This window comes from Poeciliopsis prolifica, unplaced genomic scaffold, assembly GCF_027474105.1.
Source record: "Poeciliopsis prolifica strain line A6 unplaced genomic scaffold, Auburn_PproV2 SCAFFOLD053, whole genome shotgun sequence".
Taxonomy (NCBI): Eukaryota; Metazoa; Chordata; class Actinopteri; order Cyprinodontiformes; family Poeciliidae; genus Poeciliopsis; species Poeciliopsis prolifica.
In genome coordinates, this window is record NW_026562428.1 from 1,826,837 (window position 1) to 1,848,525 (window position 21,689).

Sequence of the window (21,689 nt, forward strand, 5' to 3'; positions counted from 1 at the left end):
TCCAGACAGATTCAAAGAGAAGCAGCAACTCAGGAAGTCGAGAATCCCAACTTGGAGCCGATTCCCCGGAAGGCCAAATGTTTGTGCCGCAGCTGAACCACGTCTGCCTGCTCCATTTCCTGTAAATAAAGGAGACATTTTGCACTTTGCGTGTGTGATTTCCTCTTTCATAAGCTGTGTGGCAGCTAATCTGGTTCTGTTGTGTTTAATACAGCAAGAAATCAGAGACGTCCTGAGTGACGGTGCGAGTCGTCGGCCATATTGGGTTGCGCTCCAGGTAAGACACTAACTGCTCACAACCTCTCTGCGGAACCCCGCTTCTTTAAAACAATAAAAACGTCTTTTCCCGGCAACACCGACAAAATGAATCAAGTCGGAATCGACCTGTAGTGAAATAAAGCAGATTTATAATAACTAGGACGATGTGATCTTGGTGTGAAGGGAGAGAGAGGAGCGAGGTCACGTGGTGCGCCGGATGCTGCTGCGCTCCAGCTCCTTCCTCTCCAGTCGCTCTGAGCGCAGCAACCTGAGCGGAGCTCCGTCCCTCCCTCCGTCATCCCTCCATCCGCGCCCCCAGAGGAGGAGAGGATGATCCGGCGGACCGGCCTCTGATTCCCTCCCGCTCTCATGGTTCTCCTCCGGGCTGCAGGCAGAGGATGCGGCTGCTCGCTTTCGCCACTTTCCTGGGACTCTTCCTGGACGCAGGTGGGTGAGCTGGACGCAACAGGAGCAAAAACACACACACACACACACACACAACTGCATCTGAAATGTTGGGGAAACCGTTTGGTTTTAAGCGCGTGTTTAATACACTTTAGTGGGGGAAAATGCAACAGAAAGAAGGAAAAAAAGTGCGTTTTTGGCGCAAGATCGTGCGCAGTAATCCGTCCTTCTCTGCCGATTCTGATAAATGATTTGAATTTTAGTTGTTGCTTGGATTCAAATGCTCGACTCGTCTCCGGAAAAGTTGCAAAAGTCTCCATTTATCTTTTCTCCGAATTGACGCACTTCCTCACATTGGCGCAGATATAAGACCCATTTTTTTATTATTATTTTTTTTGTAGCGCTTTCTTTTTTACGGATCTTTTTGCGGCGCATTTCAGCTCCTGCTGAGTTTCCACCTCTTGTCTTCTGGCTTTCATCTCCAGAGGCGTTGAATTTCTTTTCATTTATTTCTTTTTTCAGATTTGTTTTTTTCTTTCTGAAATTGAGTTGCCAGGTTTCCTCCTTGCCCTCTGGGCAGGTCCGGTGCGCAGAGGCAGGTTTGCAGGGCAATAAGAAAAGCTCATCTGGTGGAGTCAGAAGCCACAGATGATGGCTTATTTCATTTGATTTTATTTGATCCGTTTTGTTCATGGTCTCCTCTGGTTTTGTCCCTCTTCATGGACAAAATGTGATTTAATTTTTAACATTTTAACTCTGGAGTTCAATCCCGAATGGTTTGTGTTTGTGTGTTTGGAATTTCATCACAAATATTCTCATGTAATTCAAAAAGTACTGCGTTGTTTAATGGGCGGGAAGGATCTGCTGCAGCAGTCTGCGTTGCAGCGAATTTGAAGAAGCCTCTGACTGAAGACTCCGTTTTTCCAAGGCAGCCTGATGGACAGGAAGGTCAGGTTGTCCGTATTGGACCCATTTTGGTTTCTAATGAGACTTGTGAGACCTTTCTCGTATTTCCGCCTCGTGTTCCAGATTGGTTTCATTTCCATGGCGGCCATCTTTAGTTTCTTCCTCCTGAATGACCTGGAGCTTTTTGACGCGATGAAGAAGCAAAAAAAAAAGCGGACGAGATGAAAGAATCAATATTGCAGATTATTAATCCTGAAGGGGAGTGAAGATGTTATTGCGTCGAGGCTGAAGAATCTCCTGTAGCAGTCTGTGTTGCAGTGGTCCTGTAGAAGCCTCTGGTGCTGATTAATGGAATGATGTAATATTGTACGTTTGATGAAGAATCCTTTTTGGTCCTTTTGTTGAAATCATAATTAATAATTATAATTATGAATTAGCTGACATGGTGCCTTCACTGACCAGGGGAAAAAAAGATAGTTTGAAAACTGCCTTTGCAACTTTTATTTTGTTTATCCCTTAAGAGTCAGAATCAGAATCTGCTTTTACATTTATGCTCATTGTGCAGAAACCATATAACATTGAAAAAGAAAACAAAAATAAGGACGAAGGAACGATGCATTTATGTATTTGTTTTTTTGCATAGTGTGAAAGAATAACAGGATTGTTGTGACAGTTAAAAATGCTTATTGAATGAATTTTTTATGTGTTTATTTTTTCCACCACAAACCTTTGGAAAAGCAGACTTAGCAAGTAAAGTCAATTTTTCTGCTTAGTCATCATCAGTTTGTGAGAAAACTATTTTTTTTCTTCTGTCCACTGGCATATTGAAAATCTATAAACACCGTTACCTGGGAAACGTCAAAACATGCAATTATGAGCAGGTTCCAACCCCAAAGAATAGAATAAATACAAATAATAATCTCTATTTCATTAAAAGGCACATTTAAGATTTAAAAGCGGAAAAAAATCATAGAGAAAGATGCATTGAATTACATATTTTAATACTGCTCATTCTTCCAGCTTTATTCGGAAAGTTTTGACATTAAATTGGACATTTTCAACCTGCTATAGGTACATGACTAGGAGCTAGCAACGCTAACGTTAGCATGGCGGCGCTAAAGCTAACGTTAGTATGACGGCGGTGCCTCTTCCTGAACGTCTGCTGATTGAGGTCCGTTTCGCGTGCGTGCGTGCGTGCGTGCGTGTGTGTGTGTGTGTGTGTGTGTGTGTGTGTGTGTGTGTGTGTGTGTGTGTGTGTGACAGGTGACGGCCTCCAGATCCAGTGCTACCAGTGTGAGGGCGTCAACTACGACTGCTCCACGCCTGAGTTCGTCGTCAACTGCACGGTCAACGTCCAGGACATGTGCCAGAAGGAGGTGCTGGTCAAATCCGACGGTACGCCGCGGCTCGCTAACAACACGGCTAGCGTGCTAATTAGCCGAAGGCGCAAATGGCATAGAGCTAGCTTGGTCCGGAACACGAGTCAGCGTAGAAACTCAGTTTCCGGGGAGACATTTTTTGCTGTTCTGACATTTTATTTATTTATTTTTTGATTACGTCTTCGTCGCATTGACATTTTTATTTACTTTTTTTAATTTAAAAAAGGCAACATGAAAAGACATTATTTACGACAGTCTCTTGTGATTTTCGCCGGAACCGACATGATTATCTGCTGTTTCTCTCCTCGGCGGAGACTTAAAGCCGACGCGCGTCCTCACACGAGACGCCTTAGTCACTTCTGTCATTTCTTTTCGGCGCTTCTGAAGGCCATAAAACATCAGAAAATCAGCCGTTTCATCAAACGGAGTGGGTTAGCGTTAGCTTCCAGTGGTTCAAAGTAAAAAGTCAGACCAAACAAAATTAATAACAAGTCATTTAATGCTGTCATTCAAATAATGAGTGACTTTTAGCTCAAAAACAAAAACAAGGAGACAGGACTCTACTAGCCTAACTAGCTTAGCAAACTTAAGCTAATGCAGCTAAATGCTGACTTAGCATTATGAAACCTGCTGAGTTTGTTGAAACGCTAAATATATATATATATATATATATATATATAATATATATATATATATATATATATATATATATATATATATTAGTTGTACAATAGCACTTAGACTAAACAACACAAATGATCAGATGCGATTAAATCATGACCCGGGCTTTGTTTAGACCGTGCGCTCAGCCGGTCATTATGTTCATTTGTTGCAAAAACAAGTTGACGATTATTGCCGTGGAGGAAGGAAACGCTTCATCTCCCGGCGCTGTTGGCGCCGGCCTGCTGTAACATAACAGATGTTGCTAATACAGGAGGAAGCTGGACCTGATAACGGCCGGGAGCTGTCTGCCGTTTTTCTTTACGCAGAAATACAGATAAACATCAGTTAATAAGATCAGGCTGAGGATCGATGTCTCCATAAGTCAAACAGAGCAATAAACCGCTGCAGCGCGCCACAACAAAGCAAAGCTGCCTGTTTGTAATCTGATTACATTAGAGGAAATGTTTCTGTTCTTGGGGGGGAAAGGGAGGCAGTAAAGTCGTCTTCCTCCCGCAGGGACCCACTACAGGAAGTCGTGCGCGTCGTCGTCGGCCTGCCTCATCACCTCCTCCGGCTACCAGCAGTTCTGCACCGGCCGGCTCAACTCGGTCTGCATCAGCTGCTGCAGCACACCGCTCTGCAACGGCGTCAAGAAGAAGCGGCCCGTCCTGTCGGCTGCCGCCCCCATCCGGCAGGCCCTGCTCTTTCTCGTGCCGGCCATGCTGCTCCACCTGACGTAGGCGGACCTCAAACCTGTTCACTGTAACATCTCCCCCGCGTGGCGCTACGCGGGGGAGACGGGACTCTTTTTCTGGTTTGTTGCTCACAAGAGCAAAAAAAAAAAAGGAGCCTTATGTATCCCCTCGGTTGTTTTGTGTTAATAGAAATCATTGGATCAGCTCCTGTGAAGCACGGTAGTGACGGGGTGATGCCGGGGGCCTGTTGGATCCACAATCATGTTAGTGCTACCAGCTTTTGTATCAGATAGCTAAAGAAAAAGCAGCTAAAAGCTTCCATTCCTAAAAAGCCCACTTGGTGTTAATGCTTCAGAAGGTAAGAAGAAAAGCACGGCGGTGGCAGGGTGGTCATACGGGCTTGTTTTATACACCTGAGTATGTTCGTCCAGGGTGGAACGACGTTAGCTTGTGATTTTTTTCAGACCTAAACACTGACGTTCTGTTCAGGTGGGTCCCAGGGTCTGACCGGTGAACGGGTCTGGATTCTGGTTTCCACTTCCCAGTTGCCGGTGTCGCTTTCTGTGAAGTGGAGCGTAATCGGCAGAGCGTTGGATCATGTCAGGCTTTCATTTTATGCTCTCATGGTTTGAAACGGCCGGTGGAGTTGACTTTGTGTTGATATAGTGGTCGTTATTTCTCAGAATTACACTTTATTTATATTTCCTTATATATATATATTGATCCACTGCCAGGCGGTATTTTATCCTTCTTTCATTGCAGGAAGTATAAAGGAACCAAAATGCATCTGTTTAAGTTGCAGTCTACTAATTTACCATCACATAATAGAGCTAATTCTTTCAAATAATAAAAAAAATACAATTTGTGGGACATTTTACATGTCTAAGACATAAATTGTCATTTTTATTATTTCAACAACAAAGACGCTTCACAGCTTCAAATCAAACCTGCATGCTCTCTGGACTCATTACTCTATAAAATTGTCAAATTCAAGAGGAAGGCATTTTTAAAACAAATAAGCACTTTCAGTCGTTGCCATTATTTCCCCGACGCCTTACATTTCCGCCTCCGACAACAAAGTGTCATACATTTGATTTATTTGTTTGAGGTGGATTCGACAGTCTGTTTTTACAGTGCTTTGGTGACAGTGGTGGAGGGACGTCCATGGCTTCTTCTAAAGAGTCTTCTGTGAAGAGTAACACTGTATTCTGCTGATATGTGGTTCCAATAAATGTTCCAGAAAAATCAGCTCTTATATCGTGTTTGTGGGCATTCTGTTCCCCCAGCATGTCTACTGGTGTTCTGGTTCAGCCTTGATGAAAGGCTGAACCAGAACACATCATCATTCGGCTGCAGCCCTGATGATGGACATACAACACCACATATTTCGTTTTCCAAACCATTGAAGAACTGGGAGCAGCGTGAACAGCATGATGGTTTAGCTGCAGCTAAATAATGCAGGCGGTAGTTAGCGGCCGGCTGTGTGGAGGGCGTCCTGCCGACTGGGTGACTGAGCATCATTAGGCCTCAACACGAAGGACGGCTGATGATCACAGCGGGAAAGTGCCGACCGCAGCTCTCCAGGGGCTAAGAAGCGGCAGAAGCAGCAGATTATTAAAAATAATAAGACCCTCCTCTGCCTGGCTCTAATGGCCGCCCAGCCGGGCCCTGACAGCGGCCATACTTCAGCTGATGAGGGACCTCTGGACCTCAGCTTCTGGAAAGAGGGCCGAATTATTTGTTTGTGTGTGGGCAAGGATCAAAAACCTCCAGGGAGTCAATTATCCCTCCATCGCCCTGCTGGAGGAAGCGCCCTCACTTCCTGTGAATCGATGGGGCCGCCGCCGCTACAGGGCCGGCCCTGGAGGAATTAGAAACTCGTTTGGCTGGATGTGGCTCCAGGCTGGATTTAGGGGCTCAAACACTAACCCTACTTTGGGAAGTGGAGGGAAACGCCGTTCTCGTTAAAGCAGCTCCAACGACGGCCTAGTCAAAGTACCTCCAAGGAGGGATCATGAACAAAAAATCTACAAAAATCTTCTATTCATAATGTTGTATTTTGTATTTCAGTAAATGTTATTAGAATCCGTTCTCATTTGGTTTGCTTAGTCAAACTCTTTGGGTTCCTCGTTTTAGACATGATAGGAGCTCTGCTGCCCTCTGGTGGACAACATGCAGAGGTCCAAAACCAATCAGCTGCTCATTTATTCTTTATTCCAGACAGCACTAAATATGATCCAGTTTCCTTCTAAAGTGACTTAGCTGATCGAAGATGGAAATGTTTGGATACGGAGTCGCGAGAGACGAGGTGAGTTGACGTTTAACGGTAAAAACTAAATCCTGATGGAACTGAAGCGTTTTATTCAGCTTCAGTAGTTTTAATATACAATCAAAACATGACATTTATTCACCTCTTCATCTGGCGTATCACTGCCACCTGCTGGTGGAAACAGGAGCCAGCAGCAAAAGCCCTTCACTTAAACCAGAAATCTGGGAGATTAGCAAGAATTATTCCACATCATTGCAACAAAAATGACAAATGTCGACATGTTTACAGATACCATCTTTATGTAAACATCAAACACTGACAGAAATCCCCTTGTGTTCCTTTAAAAATGTTAGGGTTTTTGAGACTTTAAATGTACACAGTAGTAAACTATTTTTAGGTATGTCCTGCATGGTTTGACTGAGAAAGGCACACATGGCAAAAGTTTTATTAAACTGCCTATTTGTTGAAGTCTTGTTATGTTGTGGTTCTAGCTTGGTGGAGTTTCTGAGTTTTAAGTCCAGAAAAGTGACGCGAGCGCCTCATGAAGTCGAAAATTCCAACTTAAAAAGTTTAAGGATTCTTTCAGACGGCCACCTCAAACTCTAATATGGCTGCCGTTCATAAATCTCAATGTGAAAGTTTTAATGAGCATATCATTTCTCCTTTATGGCATTTTATGGCCAGAAACACCAGCAGGTGGTGAGAACAACACGTATTACAATATTTAGCTTCCCATTTTGGATAAAAAAAAGTAGTTTTGAATATGAATCTGAATAAAATTATCCAGATAAAATTGAAAAATATTTAAAGATGTTTACAAAATATGCTACCTTTTGTGTCAACCTGTATTTTATGCTTTATCAAAAGCTCCAGAATCTTGTATTTGTCCTAAAGTCTTAACACAAGCTGGTTGCAGTGCCAGCTCGATCCAACTGAGGGCGCTGTTTCCGCCATGGCGCTGCTGACTCTGCATTCGAAGCTGCTGCCACGGAATCCGGAAGTGCTTCCTACTCGGCGGCTCTTCATTCGGCTGCTGCGGTGGAAAGTCGCCTCTCCAGCCCCTCCTAGCCTCTCTTTGGGGGTCGGTATCTTTGCGTTTGGGTCGTGAAGCGGAGCGGAAACCATGGCAAGTCGGCTCCCGGCTTGTGTTGTTGACTGCGGCACCGGGTGAGTGAGGCTGTCCGCTTTGCTTCTGTTGAAGCCCCTGTCAAACTTCCAGCTAACGCCCTAGAAGCCGCTGTTCCGGGACTCCGCCGGGTCCCTCTCCCCCCGGTAAGCTAGAGCCAGCCGGCCTGCATGGAGTTGGTGGACCCCCCTGAAGCGGCTCGAACCGTCCGGCGGCACGGTTCGGTCCATTTGAGGGACTGGAAGCGGTGATTAGCCGCTGCCTAGCTGCTGGAGCTAAAGCCACTTCCTGGAGAGTCCACCTCTCAGACAGCAGCTCCTACCTGGGCTGATCACAGTCACTGACCTCCAGGCTGCAGCACACTGTCATCATAATCATTTATTTATTATTATGATAAAGTACACATAATTACACCCTGCAACGCATGGATATTTAGTTTAAATCGTGAAGACTTTCTATTTATTTATTATACTGTTGAAATTATATTTGACCAAGTTTGATTAACTGCCAGGTTGTTTTTACATCTTTTCTTATTTGTTTATTTTAGTTTTCTTTTTGTTTTTCTGTGACTTATTTCGTATCTGCGTTACATACATTTTTCAGAACATGTATTACATTTAATAACTAGCTTTCCAGTTTACCAGTTGCTTTGTTTTGTTAATTAGATTTTTACTGTCCAAATTTTTTTTTATTGTATTTTTGTTTATTTGCGTTTAAATTGCGCACTGAATTTAGTATTTTTAGCGCTATGATTTAATTAATTTGAGCGTTTATGAAACGTTCATTTTTTTATATTTATTTGATACCCTTTCTTGAAAATAAGTTAAAATCAACTTTACAATCGAAATTTTTACATATCTGCCAGTTTCATTTGAACTCTTATTCAAAGTTCTGTTGTTTGGATCTCCTCCAGGTACACAAAGCTTGGATATGCAGGAAACACAGAGCCACAGTTCATCATCCCGTCATGTGAGAACCCAGGAAGCTGCATCTCTCTGCTTTGATGATGATGATGATGTCATTATGCTGACAGTCTGCTGGTTTTTGCTGCAGGTATTGCGATCAAGGAATCTGCTAAGGTGGGAGACCAGGCGCAGCGCAGGATGATGAAGGGCGTCGACGACCTGGACTTCTACATCGGAGACGAAGCCATCGACAAACCTTCGTACGCAACGAAGGTGAGTTGGCGCTGAAGCAGCAGTCAGGGTCAGGGGGTCAGCTGTGGTGTTGACGCCTCGTTCTCTCGCAGTGGCCCATCCGTCACGGCATCGTGGAGGACTGGGACCTGATGGAGCGCTTCATGGAGCAGGTCATCTTCAAGTACCTGCGGGCGGAGCCGGAGGACCACTACTTCCTGCTGGTACGGATCGCAGGACGGAGGTGACTGGAGGACGGAGCGAGAACGTTCGCGTTAACGATGGATTCTGGTTCTATGTGCAGACGGAGCCGCCGCTCAACACTCCTGAGAACAGGGAGTACACGGCCGAGATCATGTTCGAATCCTTCAATGTCCCGGGTCTTTACATCGCCGTCCAGGTACGACCAACACCTCAGACCCATCTGACTTTAGACCTGGTTCTCAAAGAGGAAGAGGAAGTTCCTCCAGGAAGCTCTGACTCTCAGTTCCTCTATTAGAAAGTGACGTATTTCTCTGTGTGTATTAATAACGCCAGTGTGTTAGTTGGTAACCTTGTGTTGGTTTATAACCATGGTATTGTTGGTTTACCCTGATGTTTTAGTTAGTAACCCGTTTCTGTTTAACCCCTTGGTGCAGGCTGTCCTGGCGCTGGCCGCCTCCTGGACGTCCCGGCAGGTTGGCGAGCGGACGCTGACGGGAACTGTGATCGATAGCGGAGATGGCGTGACACACGTCATCCCGGTGGTAGGTCTCACTTCCTCTCTTTATACCGCCTCCTTCCTGTATGCCTCAGCCACATCGGTGTCGCCTCTCCCCAGGCTGAAGGCTACGTGATTGGCAGCTGCATCAAGCACATCCCCATCGCCGGTCGAGACATCACCTACTTCACCCAGCAGCTGCTGAGGGAGAGGGAGGTGGGCATTCCTCCGGAGCAGTCGTTGGAGACGGCCAAAGCTGTTAAGGTCCGTACTTCGCTGTTCATCTGCTCAGCCACCAGAGGGCAGCACAGCAAGAGTGATGTGAAAATGTCTGACCTGTTCTCCCAATAGGAGCGGTTCAGCTACGTCTGCCCCGACCTGGTCAAAGAGTTCAACAAGTACGACACGGACGGCTCCAAGTGGATCAAGCAGTACACTGGCGTCAATGCCATCACCAAGAAGGAGTTTACCATTGACGTGGGCTACGAGCGCTTCCTGGGGCCAGAGATATTCTTCCACCCAGAGGTGCCTCCAGAACGCGTCCGGATTGAGCTCTCTGGTCAGAAACAATGAGTTTTAACAGAGTTCTCTCTCTGGTCCAGTTCGCCAACCCAGACTTCACTCAGCCCATCTCGGAGGTGGTGGATGAGGTCATCCAGAACTGCCCTATCGATGTCCGACGTCCTCTCTACAAGGTACAAACAGTTCAGACACTAGTAGACAACCATAGACGCCACGAGACCCGAACAGACGGTGTTGACTCATGTGCCGTTTGTCCTGCAGAACGTGGTTCTGTCCGGTGGTTCCACCATGTTCCGGGACTTTGGCCGGCGCCTGCAGAGGGACCTAAAGAGAACGGTGGACGCCCGGCTGAAGATCAGTGAGGAGCTCAGCGGCGGCAAGCTGAAGGTAAGCCGTCAGCGTTTCATTCTCTTAACTATGTACTTTTTAATGACACGGATCTGTTTGGGTCACAGCCGAAGCCCATCGACGTCCAGGTCGTCACCCACCACATGCAGAGGTACGCCGTGTGGTTCGGAGGGTCCATGCTGGCGTCCACCGTGAGTGTCCCCCTCCTGTCAACATTGTTGGCATTCAACTGTGAGCAGAGCTAACCTGAGGTCTGTCTCTGCAGCCCGAGTTCTACCAGGTGTGCCACACCAAGAAGGACTACGAGGAGATCGGGCCGAGCATCTGCCGCCACAACCCCGTGTTTGGGGTCATGTCCTAGTTCAAGACGGACCAGAAGAAATGTTTGTACGACACAGTGGCGGATTGGAACGCAGCGAGAAGGACCAAACAGACTTCCTGAACGTCACAAGAACCAGAAGTTCTGGTTAAATGTTTCGTATCTCTTCACAGAGTGGTCATTAATCCCCCTCTCTGTGAACGGGCCATAGCATCTCTGGGTCGTCAAGGGAACACTTTGCAAAACCACCTGAAGCTTGTTTTTATTTGTCTGGTTGAAAGGTAATCAGATACTCAGCAATGTGCATCTTGTTTGTTAGCACTGATCAGCAGGTCAAATCAATAAATTGCCTCCGACTGTCATTCTGGACAGCCTGGTTCTGTACAAAATCTGGATTTATAATTGTAATAAATGCGAAGCAGGTGTTTCAAGCTGTGACTGTGTCTGTCTATTCCTGCTCTTCTATTCCTGGAGCGTAACCGGACCTCTTCCTGCCTCGACTGGTCCGTAGGAACCAGTTAGCCGCTCTGTCGTCCAGCCTGGACGTTAAACTCCCGATTCACAGTGAAAGAAAGTCTCGAGGACTGAAAAGACCTGAAGGTTCGGCGCTAACAGGGGTCGCCAGCAGAGGACGCCATGTCTGCCGCAGACAGGATGAAGGCGCTCCTCTTCCTGGCCTTGTTCTCCGGAGCGTCCGGAGCGTTGTTAGCGGTGCTCTGTTGCGGGACGGAGTATTGGCTACTGGCCGCCGAGTCCTGCAGCCGGACCCGAGGGGAGGGCGACAGGAAGAGCAACACCTTCCAGGTAAACTGTGAAAACACCACCGAGCCGTCACAGCCGTAAACGAAAACGACGAACACCTGCATTACATCAAAAGAGTGCCTGCTGCGTTCTTGGACTAAATGACAACTAATTAGAATACATGTCCATTTGAGAGGCTAAACATGACCAACTGTAACCTACAGGTGTGGCAACATAATAGTGGGAAGACCTCCTGAATGAGAGCCGTAAAGAACCAACTGTCGCAACATTGAGATTGATGTTTATCACCAGTTCCTCAGGCTGGTTGTTCTTGTGAGGTCAGGAAGACATGTTAAAACATTTCACAAGCTTCAAAACAGCTATTTGAAATATCACAGTGGAACGGGACTCTTAATTATTTGGGGAATATTCACGTATTTACGACTCAGCAGGTTCGGAAGCCGAGTGACGGAGCGCCGTTAAGTGTCCTTGGCGCTGATTGGCTGAGCCCTCACATTGTCGAAGTTAGCTTGTGTGCTATCGCTAAGGCGGTTTCCACGGTCATTATTGTTGCGTATTAAGGTATATTTGGTGTTGGGGAAATTAAAATGGAGTTTTTAGAGGAGGTAGCAAGTATTCCACCTCTACATGGTGGTCAGCAGGACCTTGCGGAGGCCTTTGACGTCGCAGGTCCTCAAAGCCCCGCCGGAAGTGAGTAATACGGAAGTGCAGAGCCGTTCACTAAATTGGATTATTAAAAAGTCAAGTTATTGTACGCGTTTATTCAGATATATGAAAGCCTTTATTTCGACGAGTTCTGATATTTCAAATAACAGCTTCTTAAAACTCGTTTAAAATTAGACCAATAGCAAACTACTTTTTATTTAGTAGTTTATTTATTTCCTGCCTAAAGGTTATTTTCCAAAGGTATTTCCATCTGATAGGCCATACCCATTGAAATGTCTATTGTAACTTATCGAATGTAGAGCGAAGTCTTTGTCTGAAATGGTTTTTATTATTTAACTGAAACAGAAGAGAATCTTGTCTGTCCTGGTTTTGACAGTTTACTCATCAAATATGGCGTCTTTTCACACCATGACTCTAGATGAGACTTCCTGATCTTATTGGTTGGGTATAAACGTTTCCTACAGAGTTTTTCTGGGACACAGAAAACCACTAAACGGCTCCTGTTGGGCGGGAATGTCCCACAGTGAAAGTGAGTCCGTTTGCAGCGGGATTCAGCGTTTATCTGTTCAGGTTTCTGTGTCTGTCAGCCTGAGGACGGGGTGACGATGTTCCACCAGGGTCTGTTCTGGCGCTGCTTTTTCACCGCTGCCTCCTCTGATTTCTCCATCCTGGACTTCTGGATCAGTGAGAAACCCCCGTAGATTTATTTTTTGTTTTTTTTTTAAGCATAAAACGGTGTCGTCGTATTGGTTTAAATCCGCTTTTCTCCTTCCCCAGTGGGTCGGCCTGAGTCAAAGATCTGCCAGCCTGCCTTCCTATTCCCGTTTCCCGCACCCCACCCAACCTGGACCGGCTTCCCCTCAGAGCCGTACCAACCTGCCTCCGCCATCGGTTGGTACAATCACACAGAGCGCACACACTCTTGACAATCCCCCACTGAGTCACTGGTTTGTTCAGTCTTCAGAACCTTCTGGAGCATCTTCCTTGTCTCAGGCGTGACGGCTGTTGTCATTGGTGGACTCCTGGTGCTATGTGGTGCTCCACTGAACAATCGTAGCCTCTACAGCGCCGGCGGGGCTCTTCAGATCTGTGGAGGTAATAATCAGCAGAGTCTTACCAAAGTTCTTTCTTTCAAAAATAGAGATATTTTTACATAAACCACCAAAGGGTGCATTCTTGGAAAGTTTGCTGGGAAAACAGAACCAGTAGATGCCTTTAATTCACATAGAGTTTAAAAGAAAACTTTGAAAATTCTTCCAAAATATGTTTCTTCTTAAATAGGTTTTTCTTTCGTTCTTGGAGGACAAAATTCCAGTTCCTTCGCCTGCAAATCTGGAAGCAAGTGACAGACGGCAATTATATTTTGGGCCCAACATTTGCTGGAGAAGACGATAAAATAAGTTAAAGGAGTGAGCTTGAAGGCAGGCTTTGTGTAAAAAAAACAAAAACCGAAGCATCCGGTGAAAACGCTTCAAGGACGACTTACCACTCCGTCATCTGCCAAAGATCAGCCGAAAAAAAAAAAAACAAGTTCATGTCAGTCTGTGCACAAACAATTCTTTTTGTCATTTAATAGAAAAACAAACCAGCTTTGAACATGACGATTCCTCCTAATAATAGTACAAACCGGCTTGTTTCTTCTTGAGACGGAGAGGAAAACATTACCCGCTGGGCCTTGGGGAACCGCTGCAGGTTTGCAGCCCAGACGCGGCGAGGACAAAAGCCTCGCAAACGACACGGTGACAAAACACGACAGGCCCGACACGAGACGGGGTTGAACTGAGGGACGGCTGCGAACAGGGGCCGCGAACACGCGGAGCTCCCTGAAACGACGACGTGTCTGACTTCTGTCGGCTGCGAAACACAAAAGGCGCTGTCACGTCTTTTGCTATTGTCTGGGTTTTGTTTGGTTCTTTTGAAGCCGGGGCAGTAGGGGGGGGATTAAAAGGCGTTATTGACGATTGCTGTTGTCGTCTTCATGTGTTTCTGAGGCGTGTGCCTGCTGGTCGTCATGGCGATGTACCTGGTGTGGGTCCAGGTGCTGGACACCCTGGAGCAGTTCGCCGCCCATCAGCGCAGCGTCTCCGGCTGCCCGTCCTACCAGCTCAGCGTCCAGCAGGGCCCGTCCTTCCTCCTGGCGCCCGCCGCCGGCTTCCTCTGCCTGCTGGCCGGACTCCTCTTCACCCTGGTGGGGCGCGGCGTTCAGGGGGTCCGCTCGGACCCAACCGTCCCGGGCCCATCTGAAACCGAGCTGTGATGAGCGTGTCCTCTTCCACAAACTCTTTGGGACAAAAACAATTCAATTGTAGCATATATTAATAGCAACTTATGCTACAGACAATTTATGCTTTACACCTGTTGAAGTTGTTACTTGCATATGTTGTTAGGATCATATCAGTCTGTATCTGTTTGTTTTATATCAGATACAGATTCCTCTAGAGAGCCCACAGAAATCGTTCATTTTGTTCTGTTCCCACTTTGATCCAATAAAGTCGCATTGAACTGATCCAACTCGACTCCAGACGCAGTTTCTCCTCCTTCCACCTGTCAGGATTCAGGTATAAATCACACGGCCAAACACAAGTGGGAGCCTTCATTGATCGTTGGTTACTACGGATTATTTTTCTAATTTATTTACGGCGTCCCATCGTGATTAGTCCCCCAGCTCTCTCGCTCTGCTTGTATTATTCCTGATGAATCGGTTTTGACAAAAACGTGGCGAGGAGTCCTCGGCTGGCGTCGCCGCCGATCGGTTTTCAGGGGGCCGAGTAGATTGACTGCGACCGCGGCCGCCTGTCATCTCCACGTCAGGTTGAAAGTCCGGGTCACAGAGATGGATATTACAATAAATTAGACTGTCATCATCCATTTTCTGACAGCGGGGACACTGCAGAAGTGTGCAAGCAGGTGGCCAGCCAGAAGAGGGCAGTATTGGTTCACTTTGGTCACCACATCCCAATGATGGCCATCAACATCACTGCCAAATGCAAAGTTGCTCCGCTCACATCAGATTAGGCCTGCAAAGGCTTCTACATCTCTAAGTGATAATTATTTCAGCTCCCGAAGAACAGAAAGAAAATGATTCTTTATTCCTGAAGTTCAGCGTGTTTAACATGATATGAGGAGAAGGGGGCTGGGGGATGTCGCAGTCACACCTTTATAATTGGAAAAGGCAAACAGAAGTGAGACCCTGAAATGATAAAGTGACAAAAGACACTTCGCATCAGTGAGTATTTCAATATTCCTTCATGTCTGACGCTCCTGTTCTTATCCGTCCCTTTGCTTCCTAATCTCCGCCGTGAACTTGGCGAGCATAATTACACCTGAGCGTGTCACTTTGGCTCCCCGGCCCTCGCCGCCCGTAAACGCCTCAGTCACCGCCTAGTCCTTGCCTTCTAATGAACACCAGGGGACGGAGTCCAATCGATGTTTGAGAATGTGGCAGATTCATTATTTGATCGCAGAATGCCAGGCGCTGCTGTAGCTGTCAACCGGGCATGCAACGCAATCTCTGCTCCGCTATCTGCTCCTCGCATCCCGTCACTCCGGGCTTTTGTCCTCCGGAGATGGAGCTGTCTGCCGCAATTACAGCAGGACATGGCGAGGACGCGGGGCGTCCCGCTTCAAAAGACGACGGGACGTCTAAATCGGCTTCAATTGATACCAAGAACTGGTTCAAAACTACAGTCGCCTCTCAGTTTGACGTTCTCTTCCAGTTCCCGGAAAAAACAAAACAAAGAACCATTTTGCGTCTTAAGCTGTTGTGTCCACCTGTCCGTCCCGTTGGACAGAGACTGAGCCCGGTCCTGGTGCTAGTAGGGTCCGTTAAAAGAAGAGACGGGCCTGGTGTCGCTGCAGCAGGTGGAAGGTTCTGATACTGAATACTCTATAGGTCTAAAAATCAACATTTGTCTTACTGAGTAAGAGCAAATACATTTTGCACTTAGTGGAAAAAAAATTCTAATGGAATGCATTGTGTAATATGGCTTTTCCTTAAAAGTATGCCGTTAAATCCAGAACCTCTAGCAATCCACAGTACAGGCTCTGCCCACTTACTGTGCAAAATTTAATTCCAAATAAATGAAGCATAGACATTTTGGAAGGTATTAGTTGATGAAATTCCAGGTGAAACTGAAAAAAAGACAGAAAAGTGAATCTACATAAGTACAGATGTGGAAGAACCAGATGGCTGGTTCTGTTGGACATTGTTGGACATTGATAGAAAGTTGGGTAGGACTCTCCGGTCCAGCTCTGAACCGATTTGAATCTTGGGTAAAGAATTGGGAATTCTTTGTCAATAGGTAACTTATCATCAGAGCGGGTTTGAATGACCTTTCTTGTTTTCCATCTTAAATTGCATTTCACAAGTCAGTCCAGTTGGTGGCGGTAATGTACCATTACAATCGGTCTGTCCGCCGCCATTGAGCACAAGAACAAGAAACAGAAGCAGAAGAAATAATAATTTAGCGTGGTTTGTGATTCCCTGGATTATTTACTTGTTTCTAAATAGTTAACATTTTCCCTGACAAAGTTACTGAAGGCGCTTTTGCATTTCAGCGGCGGACAAGCGGCCCGACCTCTGCGGACGTTTTTGCCCGGCTGCTGAACTCCCGAAGCGTCCGAGATGGAAATGGCGTCAGGAAACCAGCACGTGGAAGCTGGACATCGAAGAAGAATCGCTACAATCAAGTGTGGATCTGCTGGACTCATTATTAAGGTAAGAGAAACAGCAGCTGAGAAGATTGCTAAAGCTAACGGTGGTGTCGATGCTAACGGTGTTGTTGATGCTAACGGTGTTTGTTTTTTTTAAACTTTATTTAAACAAAGTAAACACAAACAAGTAAGGCAATTACAACAGTGCAACTCCGTTGAAGGCATATTATAAAATGGAATAGTAAAGTAATATGGCTAAGAAAAAAATAATATTAATGAAACAATAAAATAGCAACAAGAGATTTCAATTGTTCGTAGTTTAACATGCAAGTTGTAATAGACCAATTATTCTTCTCCATCCAATCTTTGTAAAATAAGGATTTATTGCGATGTATTATCAATCTGTTATTCCATATGATGGAGGAGTGTAGTAATTTTCCAGTGTAGTAATACTTGTTCATGGAACAATTTATTTATCTTGAAATCAGCTGGAAGTCCAAGTTTTAGACCACCTATTTTGATAAATACATAATTTGGAACACGGTACCAAAATAACTGGGAATTTTTAACCCAGGATTTCAACCAATTAATTTTAAGGGTTCCATTAAGACATTCAAAGTCAATTTGTTTTCAATAGTTAAGGTTGATTCTTGGTTTTTGGTTATAACATTTCCCGAGTATTTAATTGGAATGCTAGATATGTCTTTTAGGGAAGTGTCATGAATGGCTATAAGCTCACATTTTTTTAAATTTAGTTAGTCCTGAAGCCTCTGAAAAAAGAAATTATGTTTTCAATTACAATTGGAACTTGCTTGTTGTTTTCTAAGAAAACAGTGGTGTCATCTGCTAACTGGCTAATAATTAATTCTGTACTGAAAACGTCTAATTTCTCAACGTCTGCACAGTTTTTAAGATGGATTACTAACATTTCTGCACTAAATTAAAGGGATATGGGGAAATGGGACATCCTTGAGGGATTCCAACATTGATGTTAAATCTAGCTGTGGTGCCCTTAGGTAGTATTACAGAACTATTAATGTTTTGATATAAACCAAAACCTAAATATTCAAGAACTTACAATAAGAATTGATGTTCCACTGAGTCAAACGCTTTATAAAAGTCAAGGAAAAGGTCCTTCACCAGTCTGATATTGTTGTGGATTGACCTTCCTTTTAAGAAGCCAAATTGTGATTCTGCAATAATGTTTGAGATCCCCGTGTGGAGATGCATGGTAAATATGTATGTTAGTAACTTAGAATCTGAATTTCTGAGTGTAATAGGTCTTCTATTCTCAATAGATCTGTGGTCCTTGTCTGGTTTGTGGATACATATAGTAATACCTTGATTCATCGTCATAGGTATTGTATAGTTTTTAAAAAATTCTGTAAAAATTTGATGCAGTAATATTTTTATGTCTTCCCAAAAGTGTTTCTGAAAGTTTCCTGTCAGTCCATCTGGACCCGCTGCTTTGTTTAATGATAAGCGATCAACATCCTTATCAAGTTCTTCTATTGTAATCTTGTTGCCACAAGTTTTTTTTAATAATCCGCTATTTTAGGGATAAATGTTTCAATTTGTTTTAAGAAGATGGGAGATTTTTGTTCTGAGAATTTGGAGGTATATAAGTTGTTATCGAATTTAAAAATCTCTGTGAATATTAAGTTTTCATTGTTGGTTTCTACATTATTTATTATTAAGGATTTGATCGAATTTTGTCTTCTTTCTCGATTACAAAAGTACGCCTTGTTTTTTTTCTCATTCTTCGATCCATCTTGCTCTTGATCTCATAAAAGCCCCTTTGGTCCTTTGAATATACATTTCATCTAATTTGGGTTGGAGGACTTGTATTTTTGTTTGTCTTCAATTGAGGGATTGGGCTTATTGCAATATAAATTTAGTTGTTGTATAATATCTAGATCTTTTTTCATTTGTTTACTGAACGAGATAGAAAATTCTCTGATCTTGTAATTCCCATTTTTGGACAGGACTATTTAAATCTTCAGAGTTCTTAATATTTTGGATCAGTTCTTTGATTTTTTTGGCAGTAGCTGTCATTTTTAAGGAGACTGTAGTTCAATTTCCAATATTTACTTGTTATTATTATTATTAATTTACCACTATAGTCCTTTTTTGTGTCAAGTCTGGACTTTATAGATGTTTAACTACTTGGCTACCCAGAGCTCATTACTGCCCATCTGCGCTCTCCGCCATCTTGATGCCGATCTCTATGCTAACGGTGTTGTCGATGCTAACGGTGTTTACAGGAAATAAAAAATGGCTGCCAACGCTTTGGAGAATATCGTTAAAATCAGTTCTCTCTGAAAGTCATTCAGAGGTTTAGTAAATCTCATTTTCATAAAAAGATATTTTATGACAATACCTCAAGCTTAAGTTATTTTACATGGCTTTTTAGACAAAAGTAAAGATGAGACCAATGTATTTAAGTGAAAACCAATACAGTTCATGTTCTACAAAAATGTACAAGTTAAACAATAAATATTGGTCTTCGTGGGAATTAAATGACTTCACACTTATTTCAGTTTTGTTGTAGCACCTTCTTTCCTGTAGGGGGCATCGGCTGAGTTACTGATGTACATAACTCAATGTTCTCCCTCTGGAGATGATCCTCAGAGCCCTGCCTTTCAGTTTGTTTCTTCCTACATACTTTACAACCAGCTCAGACCTGAACTGTTTAGAAACGTTTCCATCCTAGATTAATACGTTTAGCCAAGTTGAATAACAAACATTATTGGAATGGAAAGAGGAGTTTCATAGCTCTCAATGCTAGATACAGAAGCATTTTTCTTTGATATACTTTTCCATTAGCTTCTGTTGTATCCTTGCTGATGTTTGTTCTTCTGCTTATTAGAGCTTGTTAAACAACTGATGGACCCTCCATCACATCCCTGTCCTCAAACTGCTGCTAGTTTGGGCTGCACACAACTCGCAGTAGAAATGACTGATCATGCCACAGTTGAAGATGCTAATGTTAGCATTCAGTCTGTCCTTCAGAGCAGCTGACTGCTCTTTAGGACAACTTTGGGATTCAAAGACGTGAGTTGCGTCAAGACTAGACCCACATGTGTTGTCAGACCCTTCTAGAACCTTCCAGAATGAAGTTGACCTCGTTTTGGAGTGTTTACTTGCAGAGCTTTCAAATGGGATTAAATATATGTCTCTGTGAAGTCAAACTGGTCCTGTAGAGTCCAGACTCAGTCAGACTGGACTAGGACTTAAGATTTTGTCCACATTACAGCAATTAGTCCGGTAGACTTGGTTCGATTGAGGACTAAAAATGCACCATTTGTTCCATTTTTATCCTTCATGCTGCACTCAAACCAACTAAACCCAAAATACAAAATCTCATGTGGAGATATGTTGCTTAACGTATTAAATTATATTTTCCAATACATTGCCATATATTTTTGTTTCGTAAGGTTATCAGGCAATCGGATTGAAACGATCTACTGCCTTTTTTAAAAATCATTTCTAATATTGTACATGGAAGGTCATATTGGTGAGTCTTTCAGGAGTTTCCAGTAGAATCCATGACACCTCCACCGATGGCCTCTATGGGCTCAGAAAAGGTCAGAGTTCATAGGTCAACTCTAAGAAACGAGGCAATAAGTGGTTGGACAACTCTGAATCATAAAGCTGGGTGAACGTGGGTTCTCTGATCCAGATGTTCTTGCCTCTCATACCAGAGATTAAGTCCAACTGTCATCCATCCCTTGTGGCTTTCATCTAAGACTGCTTTTCCTCGCAAACGGAGGGAATCATCAGCTGACAGAGGCTTTAGGTGAGGTTGATGGGATAAGTTGGTGATCAGAGAGTGAATCACTTCCCAATGTTGCCCATGGTGTTGTTTTTGCTGGACTTCTAATGAGAGCCAAGGGAGCTGCTGCTCGTCTTTTCCCACCAGTTTACCAGAGGAGTGTTTATATTGAGTTAATGTCTCAGCTGCAACCATCACAACCTCTCCTTGATGTTTCAATCCAGGCCAAAACTAGCTGGAAGATTCGGCTAATCCGTCCAAAACCCAACCCAAGACTAAACCTGATTTCTGCCTCTGTTCCTTCAGATTCGGCTTCTGCTCTAATCTGAGTATTTTTTCATTAATTTTGTGTCAGGACTAATTTTGTGAGGAATGAATACAGATGTCAGGATGCCATCGGATCCCATCGCAGGGTCTTTCATGAGATAACAGGCTTTAGTCACAGAATTAGCACCACTGAAGGGGGAAAAAATGAACCAGATTACTTCTCAGGGCTGTGAGAGTGGAAAGCACGGTGATATTAGACCTGCCCTGCCAAATCACAAATCTATTTCCAACACTCTTATTAATTATCAAACTAAAGCTGCTGTTGCATATTGATTCATCAGCGTGCCCGCTTGCATTATCTTCCATTAAGCAGGGAGAAGAATGAGATTATGTGGAGCCTTTGGGGGCGTTTGAGGAATCCTGTGAGCTTTCTAAACCTGGTTAGGGACAAGCTGGAAACACGGGGGCTCCAGTGCCATCTTAAGCTCTAAATTTGATTATTTTGGGGGAACATTTTTCAATTAACGCAACAGTTACTGCTGCAAATATACTGTCGTCTACATATGTTGTTGTGTGCAAATCTGTTCATTCAAATGTCGGGGCAGACGGTGATTAGAGGCAACCACAAGGAGTCTGGCTAATGCTGTTATTGAATTCTGTAATTTTGCATCACATGACTGCAACATGCATGTAACCTTGGCTTGGCCAACGCCCAATTGGCTGTGCTTGTTTTGGTGTCACAACTTTCAGATTAGCTCTTGTTTATCTGGTGTTAAAATGACCTCATGTCTCATCTTCCCATCTCAAAATGCTGGATATTTCTGAAATCATTACACGGTG

General features: G+C 44.2%; 3 protein-coding genes across 4 annotated transcripts in view; all 3 read left to right on the plus strand.

Moving 5' to 3' along the window:
• Positions 1–521: 521 nt before the first annotated feature.
• Positions 522–5,556, plus strand: LOC129378693 (ly6/PLAUR domain-containing protein 1-like). Its single transcript, XM_055059121.1, has 3 exons — positions 522–705; positions 2,833–2,964; positions 4,128–5,556. Exons 1-3 carry the CDS (start codon positions 657–659, stop codon positions 4,349–4,351), a joined length of 405 nt encoding a protein of 134 aa, XP_054915096.1. The 5' UTR covers positions 522–656; the 3' UTR covers positions 4,352–5,556.
• Positions 5,557–7,546: 1,990 nt separating this feature from the next.
• On the plus strand, positions 7,547–11,161 carry LOC129378694 (actin-related protein 3). The gene is made up of 12 exons (XM_055059122.1): positions 7,547–7,742; positions 8,615–8,670; positions 8,755–8,879; positions 8,951–9,061; positions 9,142–9,237; positions 9,476–9,583; positions 9,658–9,801; positions 9,889–10,062; positions 10,140–10,232; positions 10,321–10,446; positions 10,515–10,598; positions 10,673–11,161. Exons 1-12 carry the CDS (start codon positions 7,699–7,701, stop codon positions 10,766–10,768), a joined length of 1,257 nt encoding a protein of 418 aa, XP_054915097.1. The 5' UTR covers positions 7,547–7,698; the 3' UTR covers positions 10,769–11,161.
• Positions 11,162–11,240: 79 nt separating this feature from the next.
• LOC129378697 (transmembrane protein 182-like) overlaps positions 11,241–21,689 on the plus strand; it is a 63,891-nt gene continuing 53,442 nt past the window's right edge. The window contains exons 1-5 of one of the 2 annotated variants that reach the window (XM_055059130.1): positions 11,241–11,530; positions 12,742–12,838; positions 12,932–13,045; positions 13,112–13,249; positions 16,712–16,871. In XM_055059130.1, coding sequence (XP_054915105.1) covers positions 11,363–11,530; positions 12,742–12,838; positions 12,932–13,045; positions 13,112–13,249; positions 16,712–16,871 — 677 coding nt within the window. In that variant the 5' untranslated portion in view covers positions 11,241–11,362. Of the gene's footprint in view, positions 11,531–12,741; positions 12,839–12,931; positions 13,046–13,111; positions 13,250–14,145; positions 14,661–16,711; positions 16,872–21,689 lie in introns of those variants that run through there. The other variant, XM_055059131.1, reaches the window with a different exon arrangement.